The sequence below is a fragment of the Babylonia areolata genome, chromosome 4 (assembly GCF_041734735.1).
Source record: "Babylonia areolata isolate BAREFJ2019XMU chromosome 4, ASM4173473v1, whole genome shotgun sequence".
NCBI classification, from domain to species: Eukaryota; Metazoa; Mollusca; class Gastropoda; order Neogastropoda; family Buccinidae; genus Babylonia; species Babylonia areolata.
The window spans coordinates 24,675,702-24,688,201 of NC_134879.1; the positions used below are offsets into that span (position 1 = coordinate 24,675,702).

Genomic DNA, 12,500 nt, shown 5'->3' on the forward strand with positions numbered 1-12,500 from the left:
TAGAGGAGAAGAGAGGACTGGTCCGTACTGAGTGAGTTAACAGTGGAGCTGGAGCTCACAACTCAGAACTCAGAAACCTTCAACGCAAGTAGCCACAGTGGCATTGAGGATACACGTGACAACACAATCAATTATGAAAACAACAGCCCTGAGTCATACAATTATTGAAATTCTATCTTCAAGAAAACTACAACTAGACCTCTTATTCTGTATTGACTAAAATGCTGTGAATTAATCCCAAAGCATCTGAAGACGAAAGGCATTGTTCCTACGTAGGACTGTTTACAGGTCATTGCATTTCGTCATGAACGACAATGGGAAATATTTTTCTTTTTTTTTTTTTGGTCCAAGGTCATACTCTTTGTCAAAGATAATCTGTCACAGTGTCAGTGACTGGATTAAATTTTCATGACTTAGTTTTATCACGCTAAAAGGTTTCTGTTCTTTGCAAAACCGGATTTAAAAGCAATACATTTTCACGATTAATAATGATAATAGTTTATTTATATTACGCCTTTTATTAAAATACAGTAATGCTCAAGGCACATTACACGAGTAAAATTTTACACAAATAAAAACTCTACACAAAAATCACAACCACAAGTAAAAAATCTCCAAAAACCTCCAAAAGCCATTCCGTGTGAACAAAACAGTCACCCAAAACTGGACCAAATATCTTCTACGTAATTAAAAGAAAAAAAGAGCATAAAAGCATGCACAGACGAAATGCACACACACCCACAACACACAACACACACACACACACACACACACACACACGTACACAGAGACATGGATTGTCTGCTTCGCAATCAAACAAGAAATGTTACCCAACCTCTGTTGAGAGAACGCACAACAGAAGAGGGAAGTGTTGAGAGGTTTACTTTGAAACTAAGCATTTAGCCTGAAAGTTCTCAGCGTAAATCAAGCGAGACTTATTTAATGCCACGTGTTGGATACTTTTAGAAGTATAAAATCAATCATTTTTCAGCATGTTCCATTTTACAATGCCAGTTTGACTCATATGAAGCTGGTCTTCTTTTCAGTTGTGAAATGAATCCATTTTCATTCCAGACTTCCTGCCACGTCCATACAATCTCAAATCCTTGTACAGTTAATGCATTATAGACCTAATTTAATCCCGGCTATTTTCTAGACCCGCAGAGAGAGAGAGAGAGAGAGAGAGAGAGAGAGAGTCGATAATTCTCCCGTGCCATTGCATTTTAAATCAACAACATGGGCACATTGAATCCACGAAAACACACACACACACACACACACACACACACACACACACACACACACACACACAAAGGGAGAGACAGACAGACAGACAGAGACAGAGAGACGGAAAACAATACAGGACGTTCTCCTCCCTAAAACCGAGAACGCTAGAAATGGCCAGCCGTCTTGATCACATCCATTGTCCAGGGAATGATACCCCTCCCCCCAACCACCCGTTCCATCTCACCACAACCTTCCCCTCCCCATCTCCTCACCCTCCCCCCGCTACCTTCTAATGGTCAGATAAGAGCGAGCAGCTCCCTAACGGCAAGATAGTCTCTTTCCCCACCAGTCACGCCTCGGTGCACAATCAAGAAAAAAACAATTCATTATTCATGGACCCAGTCTCTTGCCAAACTGGCAGACCCCTGGCATTTTTATGGAAGAGACACGCCGGACAGAGACACGCAGCATACAGCCGAGGCGGAGTATGACACGCTCTTCGACTCATTCGAAAAAAATTCTCGTTCTTGTGCTCGACTCCGAAAAAGAGGACGCTTTTACGCTCTATAGATGATACTTTCCAAATAGAAAGCAGCCGGTTTTGTTGTTGTTGTTGTTGTTTTTGGTTCAGAAGGCCAGCGCCTAAGCCATTCTGCCACAGAATCTCGTAACAGATCTACACATTGTGTATTGCTAAAGATAGTGGTAAAACAAGTTTAATTCAAAGATATGTAAGAGAGATCCCTTTTGCGTGCTGCTGTAAAGACAACTGTACAACTGCAACAGCTGCATGCTCCGTGTGTTGCTGACAGCAGCGGAGCGAGATGGAGAGAGGCGATAATTGTCCCTGGATGGAGGAATAAGGCGGTGTGCACGTGCTGTGGTATCCATGTTACAACATGGCCATTGCCAGCTGATTGGGGATTGGGGATTTATCGTTCTTCCATCGACGTGATCCACAGGGGCATGACGAGAAAAGGCCTTGGCTTCAAGCGGGGGGACTGTAAACAGAGACGCTGGAAAGAATCGGGACCCTGCAGAAAGAGAGGCGTTGAGAAGGGGCAGACAACTGTGAAGGGAAACGGTAGAAGGGAGTCAAGAGACTGTATGAAGAGAGACATGAAATCAAGGGGAGGCAAAACTGCAAAGAGAGATGTCGACAAGAACCGTGAGACTGTATTTGGAGAGACGTTGCGAAGAGACAGAAAACGAGAGAGAATGGTCGAAGGAGCCGCGGGAGACTCGCAGAGGCAGGAAACTGAAGAGAGACTCTGGAGAGAAGCAGCAGGTGCCAGTTGCATTGCTTGGTTCTAACTTTTTGACAGTTACACGTGACTAAATGCCTACGTTGACCGAACTACACCATTGGTCAGTTCCATGAGCAGTTTCACCAGAGATGCCTACGAAAGATCCTCGGCATAATGTGGCAAGACAGGGTCTCAATCTCCAGGTCCCAGAGAGGAGTAGCCTGCCCAGCATCGAAAGCCTGCTGATCTAGTGCCAGCTATGCTGGACAGGACACGTTGCCCGCATGACAGACAGCAGGATCCCGAAGATGCTTTTGTATGGCCAGCTGAAGGAAGGCCACCGTGAACTTGGAAGATCCTGCAAGTGCATCAAGGACACCTTGAAGACAAACCTCAAAGCCTGTGACATAGACATCGCTTCCTGGGAAACTGATGCCCTTGACCGCTCTCGCTGGAGGATGCTGTGCTCCAGTGGCATAAAGACGTTTGAAAACAAGAGAACGCTGGCCATTATGGAGAAGCGCGAGCGAAGGAAGCAGGACTCAACTTCTGGAGACGTTTTCCCTTGCAACACCTGTGGGAAGTGCTGCGCATCCAGAATCGGCCTCTTCTCCCATATGAGGACACACACCGACAGATAAGCCTGCCTGCCTACTCATCCGTCGGACCGACGGGAGACTCCATCATCAGCAATGCAGCTGGCTCCAGACAGGAGAGTAACATGGTAAGAACTTCGAAAGAAGACTGTGATGAGGGAGGCTTTAGAAACATGCAAAAATACCCCTAGAAATAAAGCATTAAAAAAAAGACATCTGGGCAAATCGAGGGAGACTGCAAAGAGAGACCTTGAAAAGAACAAGCTCTGTTCATATCAAGAGACAGACAGACAGACAGACAGACAGACACAGACACACACACACACACACACACATATTATGTGGGCTGTGGGTTGGGGGAAAGTTGGGGGGTGGGGAATTGGGGGTGGGGGCATGCATGTGTGCGTCCGTGCATGCATCCATGTGCGTGTGTATAGGCAGGGAGGCAGGTGCGCTTGGCAAAACCTGCCCGTTTCACCTTTCACAATGTGATTAGCGTTATCGTCGAGACTGATCCAGACTGATTATTTGCCGTGGCTCATGTTTTGTCTGTTTGGGCTAGTCGATAATTCTTTTTATGTCTGTCTGTCTGCTTGTCTGTCTGTCTGTCTGTCTGTGTGTTTATCGTTTATCCCCCCCCCCCCATACCCTCCACTTTTCTCTCTGTGCGTCCCCTCCTTCTCTCCCTCAGTGTCACACACAAACACACACGAGCACCACACATACTTATTCATGTCCTCTTTCCCGCAAACACACACACACACACACACGGCAATTCGTATAAACAGGTTTGTAAACAGATAGACAAGTATATGAATAAATAAATGAATGAATAAACAGATAAATAAGTAATTTAATAAATAAATTCCGCAAAACACGCAAAATGTCTACCATGAATCGAAACACTGAACTTCCGGAACCGTGCTGACTCGCCCCACTTTCAATACTGTGTCTAATTAGTTGTGCATCAGACCTGAAGAGAAAGAGGCCATGTAGCTGAGGATCCAAACACACGGGCTGTGTTAACCTTCGCTGGCTATCGTGGGTCGTACACGACCCAGAAGGGTACAAAAATGCAAATATCTCAGCCAATTCTTAATATTTTTCTACGAAATTTTCAGAAATGCTTCCTACTCCTAAAAGGCCAACTTTTGCCAAAAAAAGAAAAAAAAAAGAAAAAAAAGTTAATGAGTAATTAAAGGTGGCGATTTAACTTACACACGGACGCTTGTGTGGGTCGTGTATGACCCATGCTTTTTAAATAGGAAAAAACGTGGTCACCCCTCGAAAGCTCGTGTGGGTCATGCACGACCCGTACCTTTTTAATAGTGATTTCAGAAGGTTTAATTTTCAATTAGTGAAGAAAAATAAAGAAGTTTCACTTTCAATAGCCTCACTACCCCACAACTCTCCCATTTTGCCATTTTGCTGATGAGGATGTTGATGTCGAAAACCATGACGATGATTTTATCACGTATCTTAAAGTTGCAGTCGGCGGGCTGTTTGTGTCATGTCACTGTTGTTGCCTGTGCTGCTTGTGGGGAGTCAGATTTCGCTCTGTACCACCAGCACCGACATCACAACCCACCACCCCCACCACCACCATCACCACCATCATCATCATCAACATCAACGTCGTCGTCGTCTGTTATTATTATTATCATCATCGTTGTGGTCTTCGTCTTCGTTGTCATCATCTCCATCATCATAATCGTCGCAGCTGTCGTTATCATCATCATCTTTGTTGTTATACGTCGTTATTTCCATCGCGATCACATCACCATCATCACCGTCATCACCATCGTCATCTCCGTTATAATCATGACCACTACCTTCATTTGTCCCGTAAACACACGCAGTGTTACTGTCGTCATGGTGGTGACTATCAGTTCAAACAACACACGACCGCGTTGCGCTTGATGTTTGGAATCAATAATACATAACTGCATTGATGATTGACCGAACAGTCGTTTCAGAGAATATGCTATTGTTCTATCTACCAGTAACTCAACCCCTGACTCTTTCATCCTTGACGACCAACTGGGACTACTAGGTCATGGCACACAAACACAGTGCTGACAAAAATGTCTAGTCCCTGTATGTATGTGTATATATTATGTGTGTATGTATGTATGTGAAAACATGTATATATATATATATATATATATATATATACACATATATATAATTTATATATATATGTGTGTGTGTATATATGTATGTATCTCTCTCTCTCTCTCTCTCTCTCTCTTTCTCTCTCTGTGTGTGTGTGTGTGTGTGTGTGTGGATATGGATGATATACTTTGAGTGATATGGATATCTAATACTATATTTGAAGTCTTATTCAAATGACTTATACAACCATTCTCAGTTGTTATGCTTAGAATGTTATATATGTATGTGACTTATGTCTTTTTTTCACCGCTGTTACTATGTTTTTGTACAATTTTTCTTTTCTCCTTTCCCAATATGTCTATGTGTTATAAAAATGGGAAAATAAAAAAAAAGTTAAAAAAAATGTCTGGTTCCTGTTGTCGAGTCATGCGTGATAAAGACGTTTTTATTCAAGGTATATTATTTTGAATAGAACTAGGAGGAGGGGGGGGGGGGGTGGGGGTGAAAGAGAGGGAGAATGAGAGAGAGGGTACGTGTTGGAGGCGAGTGATTAATTCATCAGGCTATGGCCCCTTGTGAAGGGGTAGGTAAACAAATAGGTATATCACTACAAAATTGTCAAGAACGAAAATACCCCCTCACCCCCTCTAACCTTTCGTTTTTAGAAATACCATTCGAATAAGAAAATGCATGCTTAAATTGGATGTCTACAATCACTAGTATGTAGCGGAGCATCCAACATAATTCTTTCATACAAGAAAATAAAACATCAATGAATGAATAGCCTACTAGAAATGAGAAGCTAATTTATGATTTGCTGAAAGATTACAATTCTTAGAAGTTTGAATGCTTTCAATGGCAAAAAAATGATAGATTACGTATGCCACTCTGTTTAGTGAACGACATACGAGATTTAGTTTCAAGGTACACTGATACTGGTAAATCATAAAAGATATAAACCAGTCTAATACCAGCCGCCGTGGCGAAGTGGTTAGCGTCGCGGACTGACGGCTGGGAGGACACGGGTTCGAATCCCAGCGGAGGTGGGTTTTTCGGCCCGTGGCCGGCTCCTACCCAGAGTTGAGTGTGCTGTGGGCTTAAATGGGGAGACTGGGACCACACAGTCGAGTGTCATCGACTTCAAGGATGCGTCTTTGGGTGTGTTGCTCTAATTACCTGACCAACACTGCAAGTGTCTGTATCTCTCGGGCCTGGTTAACGCCAGGATATTATATATATATATATATATATATATAAAACACATTAAAAGGTTTCAGCACTTAAAACATATAGCGTAGGTTACACCTGGTGTTAACTTACTCAGTCAGATGGAGTTTGTAAAGGTGGGTCTTAAGCCCAGCCTTAAAGGCTGACAATGTGGGAGCCTTTCTAAGTGTCTGGGAGAGTGCGTTATAAGTTGAAGGACTAACAAATAAAAAACGAACGTCTGCCGTATTTCTCTAGATAGAATCGGGGAATGGCCAAGTGACCGGCATTTGAAGACCGCAAACTTGATGGCAAACAAATGTACAGATTCACAACAAACATCAGCTTAACCCAGTCCCCACAACTCCACACAGCAACTGCTTGAATGAAAAGTATAGAAGTAAGAAAAAGTAAAAGAGCAAATGCCTGACCATCTCATAAACCCAACGCTTTCGTCTGGTCTTGAGACCCTGCCTTGTTCTGAGTAAAACAGTAACTTAAAATGAAAAAAAAAGAAGACAAAACTAAACAAGTAAACAAATAGGTAGGTAAATACATTAAGATATAATAAAGCGGAAAATGTGTAGGTCAGTGATGTACTTGACAATGAAACATTATAAGAAATAATCTTTTTTAAAGTGTGATGAAGTAAAGATAACATTTACAACACACACACACACACACACACACACACACACACACACACAGATCGAGAGAGAGAGAGAGGCAGGCTGACAGACAGAGAAAAGTCATATTGTAACACCCGGCAGAACAGCAACACCCGGAAGTGATGTCAAACTGTTACAACACGGTACTATTGCTACCGCTGCCTCCTAACGGTAACCCCCCCCCCCCCTCCCCGGAGTACCATTGCTACAGCTACTAACTATTACCGCCACAGCGACAAAAACCTCAACGCCCAATGGGCGTAACGGACCTGTCACAAGTTTCGATCGGTTGATTGCTTGGGTTCAAAAGGCTCTCAGTCTCTTTTTCCCCTCAAAGCGTGTGGGGAGAGCGAGAGAGAGAGAGAGAGAGAGAGAGGTGGGGGGATGTGGCAGAGAGGAAAGAAGGAAGAGGGGACAGAAGCAAGATAGAGAGAGAGATGGGGGGGGGGAGAAAGATGGAGAGAGAGAGGGAGGAAAGTGGGAGAGAGGGAAGAAGGGAAGAGATGGGACAGAAGGAAGATGGAGAGAGAGAGGGGGGAACAGAAGGAAGATGGAGAGAGAGGGGGGGAACAGAAGGAAGATGGAGAGAGAGGGGGGGACAGAAGGAAGATGGAGAGAGAGGGGGGGACAGAAGGAGGATGGAGAGAGAGGGGGGGGGCAGAAGGAAGATGGAGAGAGAGTGGGGGGGGGACAGAAGAAAGATGGAGAGAGAGGGGGGGGACAGAAGGAAGATGGAGAGAGAGGGGGGAACAGAAGGAAGATGGAGAGAGAAGGGGGGGACAGAAGGAAGATGGAGAGAGAGGGGGGGAACAGAAGGAAGATGGAGAGAGAGGGGGGGGGGGGGCAGAAGGAAGATGGAGAGAGAGAGAGGGAGAGGGTACAGGAGGAAGGTGAAGAGAGAGTGGGAGGGAAGTGGGAGAGAGGGAAGAAGGAAAGAGATGGGACAGAAGGAAGATGGAGAGAGAGAGAGAGAGGGGGGGGGGGAAGAAGGAAGATGGAGAGAAAGAAAGAGAGAGAGAGAGAGGGGGGACAGAAGGATGATGGAGAGAGAGAGAGGGGGGGACAGAAGGAAGATGGAGAGGGGGGGGCAGAAGGAAGATGGAGAGAGAGAGAGAGAGAGAGGCAGGCAGGTAGGCAGGCAGACAGAGAAAAGTCATAATGCAACACCCGGCAGAACAGCAACGCTCGAAAGTGATGTCAAACTGTTACAACACTGTAACGTTGTTTGCAATGCTGCTACCGCTGCCTCCAAACGGTCACCCCCACACCCCCTCGGAGTACCATTGCTACAGCTACTAACTATTACCGCCACAGCGACAAAAACCTCAACGCCCGATGGGCGTAGTGGACCTGTCACAAGTTTCGATCGGTTGATTGCCTGGCTTCAAGAGGCTCTCAGTCTCTTTTCCCCCTCAAAGCGTGTGGGGAGAGAGAGAGAGAGAGAGGGGGGGGGGATGTGGCAGAGAGGGAAGAAGGAAGAGGGGACCGAAGGAAGATAGAGAGGGAGAGAGGGGGGAGGGAGAGTAACATGCAGAGAGAGAGAGAGAGAGGGGGGACAGAAGGAAGATGGAGAGAGAGAGGGGGGGGGATAGAAGGGAGATGGAGAGAGAGGATGGAGAGAGAGAGGGGGGGGGCAGAAGGAAGATGGAGAGAGAGAGGGGGGGGGGCAGAAGGAAGATGGAGAGAGAGAGAGAGAGACGACGGAAGGAAGATGGAAAGAGAGAGAGGGGGGACAGAAGGAAGATGGAGAGAGAGAGGGGGGATAGAAAGAAGATGGAGAGAAAGAGAGAGAGAGGACAGAAGGAAAATGGAGAGAGAGAGAGGACAGAAGGAAGATAGAGAGAGAGGACGGAAGGAAGATGGAGAGAGAGAGAGAGAGGGGACAGAGGGAAGATGGAGAGAGAGATGACAGAAGGAAGATGGAGAGAGAGAGAGGACAGAGGGAAGATGGAGAGAGAGAGAGAGGACAGAGGGAAGATGGAGAGAGAGAGAGGGGGGGGGCAGGGGTGGGGGGCACACACACATGAAAAGAACAAGAAAAACAACAAAAACAGGTTACCATTTCTTCGTTATTCACCAATGAGTCTAGCGTACAACCCGAAGACTGGATAAACATATAGATGGAGAGAGATAAGAGAAGTATATAATTATAATATGTAAGGGCGTGTGCATATGTGTGCGTGCTTGCGTGCATGCTTGTGTGCATGCTTGCGTGCGTGCTTTTGTGTGAGTGTGTGTGTGTGTGTGTGTGTGTGTGTGTGTGTCTGTGTCTGTGTGTGTGTGTGCGTGCGTGTGTGTGCTCTGAATAGTTGGATGGGTATAATATTGGGTAAATTGGATGGATGAATGGATGGACGAACAGACGGATAAATAGAAAAATCCAGTCTGTTCGTCCATAGGTATAAGTCACCTGTTTATTTTAGCTAAGTATTTCAGTTAGTCGCTCAATAATCGTATGTAATAATTGATTTTGGTGTAAGGTTGGGGGGTACGGGTGGAAAGGCGACGGAAGAAATAAATCGATGAGTGAACGAGTGAAAGAAGAAGTCAGTGAATGGGTGAATAAATGAGTGAATGAGTCAGCCAGTAAATGTGTGATGAAGCAAGCTGGCAAAAATATAAATGGTTCAATCAGTCAGTCAGCGAGTCATCCACTTCCTTCTTTATTTTCTTAGTCAGTTCATCAGTCAGGTAGTAGGTAATAATAATAATAATAATAATAATGGATACTTATATAGCACACTATCCAGAAATTTGCTCTGGGTGCTTTACAAAAACGCTTTTGTTAACATAAAACATTACATCAATGTTACATACACACACACCAACATGTGACTAACACACACACACACACACACACACACACACACACACACACACACACATACTGCATACATACATTTTAACATACATGTGTATCTAACAGCTACCCTAACACGTACGCACACATAGACAGGCACAAACTTACATAAACACACGCACACACAATACACATTCACATACATGCATGTAGTTATGTACACATACATATGTTTTCACATATAGTCAGTAGGTAATTCAGTTTCTTTCTGAGTCTTCCGTTTTCATTCTCCTCATCTTGTTTGTTGTTTGTTTCTTTCTTTTCTCCTGGTTCTTTAGTTGTTTTTTTCATGTGCATTTTCATTCATTCTCTCCTTCATTCGTTCATTCGCTCGTATATTGATTCGCTCTTTCGTTTGTTCGTACACTCATTCAATAAAATATTTATTTATTTCTTGATTTGAAGCCCCTTTGCGTGGGAGCGTGCGGAGGGGAGGGGGGGGGGTTCATGCGCCGAAAACAAAAAAACCAGTGACTCACCTGTGACGTGCAGTAGCGACAGTAGGCACAGCACACACCGGTAACACACCAGCGTACAGGGACGCACGTGCACAACGTCCAGCAAGTCGTTCACAGCCATGGCTCACTGTCTTTCTTCTTCCTTCCTTCCCCTCCTCTCTCCACACACACACACACACACACACACACACACAAACACACACACACACACAATTCACATTCAAACTACTGCCTCACTCAGTACAGCTACAACAACAACAACGGGGGAAAAAAAAGATGTCAAGGCTATCACATACACAAATTTTATCATCTATTTTCTTTCCAGGGTCAAAAAGAAAGAAAGAAATATACACTTTTTTAGCGAAAGTCCCAAATCCGAAACACGTTGACCGTGTCACCACCACCTGTGTCACCTTCTCCCGTGGAAAATAGCGGCCTCAGAGCGAAATTTCTGGAAGCAGTCTGGATGTTACTGGCAAATACTTTGCCGAGGCGGTAGTTTGTCCGTCAAGAAGACAGGAACAATCCGGATTGACTCCAAGGTTCGGAACCGGCCCAGGTCTGGCACAATGCGCGTGGCTGGGAAAGACAGAGTGGAGGGTGTGTGTGTGGGTGGGGGAGGGGGAGGATAGTGTGTGCGTGTGTGTGTGTTTCTCTCTATCTCTACGTGGCTCATTTCTGAAGCGCAGAAACAGTGTGGCACCGCTGGACTATGGGCTGTGTTGACTGCGTGACACCAAGAGTGCCACACGGCTGCAGGAGCAGAGGCAGCAGCGCGCGACGTCTCTCTCTCTTGGCCCCACAGGTGGCACGTCGCTTACCTGAAGGAAGGGGATGGGGAGGGAAGAGGGAGGAGGGAGGGAGGCCTTGGGAAAAGGTAAAGGAGTGGCGGGGAGGGGGGGAGGGGAGGGGAGAGAGAGAGAGGCGGACGATGTGGAGGGAAGAGGGAGGGAGAGAGGGAGGCCTTGGGAAAAGGTAAAGGAGTGGGGGGGGGGGGGACGGGAGACAGGGGCGGGGGATGAGGATGGAAGAGAGGGGGGGGGGGTACAAACCCGGTCTGTGCAAGCTGCCTTTGTTGTTGTCGCCTCAAGCAGTGAGGTGGAATAGTGGAGAGAGAGAGAGAGAGAGAGAGAGAGGGGTGGGGGGTCGGGGGGAGGAGGGGATTGGGGGATGGGCGGTGAGGAGGGTGTGTGTGTGACCAGGGAGACATGACTGGACTGCCCGCTGGGACATTTCGTTGTTATGGTGCAATGTGTGTGTGTGTGTGTGTGTGTGTGTGTGTGTGTGTGTGTGTGTGTGTGTGTGTGCGGGCGCGCGCGCGCGATGCTGACAGTTGTGCCTATACATTTTAAATGATGTCGTGACTGTGCGTCTAAATTAATCTCACTTCTGCGGTTTATCTTTCGAAACTTAAAATCTAAGTGCTGTTTATCTATCTATCTATCTATCTATCTATCTATCTATCTATCTATGTCTGTCTATCCATCGATCTACCGATTTTCTATCTATCTATCTATCTGTTTGTCTGCTTGTCTGTCTGTCTATCTATCTGCCTGTCTGTCAGTCTGTCTGTCTATATCTGTTTGTCTGCTTGTCTGCTTGTCTGTCTGTCTGTCTGTCTGTCTGTCTATCTATCTGCCTGTCTGTCAGTCTGTCTGTCTATATATCTGTCTACCTATGTACTTATATGTCTGTTAATTAAGGAAGGCGAGGATAAGCAGGATGTGGACAACGTTAAGAGACAGGGGAAGGAAGGGAGAAGTAACAGTATCAGTATCAGTATCAGTAGCTCAAGGAGGCGTCACTGCGTTCGGACAAATCCATATACGCTACACAACATCTGCCAAGCAGATGCCTGACCAGCAGCGTTACCCAAGGCGCTTTATCAGACCTTGAGAAAAAAAAGAAAAAAAGGTAAATGAATATCTTTATATATATATATATATATATATATATATATATATATATATATATATATATATATATATATATATATATATAAAGAAAAAAAGGAAAAAGAAAAAGAAAATGATGATGATGATGATGATGATAATAATAATAATAATAATAATAATAACAGCAACAATAACAATAACAAATAAAAACAAAAACAAAAAGACAAT

At 45.1% G+C, this 12,500-nt stretch overlaps 1 protein-coding gene across 1 annotated transcript in view; it reads right to left on the reverse strand.

Moving 5' to 3' along the window:
• The window catches only part of LOC143281419 (uncharacterized), a 128,621-nt gene extending 117,677 nt beyond the window's left edge, over nucleotides 1–10,944 (reverse strand). Inside the window, exon 1 of the mRNA XM_076586628.1 lies at nucleotides 10,399–10,944. Within this exon, the coding sequence (XP_076442743.1) occupies nucleotides 10,399–10,498 (100 nt within the window). The 5' untranslated portion in view covers nucleotides 10,499–10,944. The remainder of the gene's footprint in view (nucleotides 1–10,398) is intronic.
• Nucleotides 10,945–12,500: the final 1,556 nt, after the last annotated feature.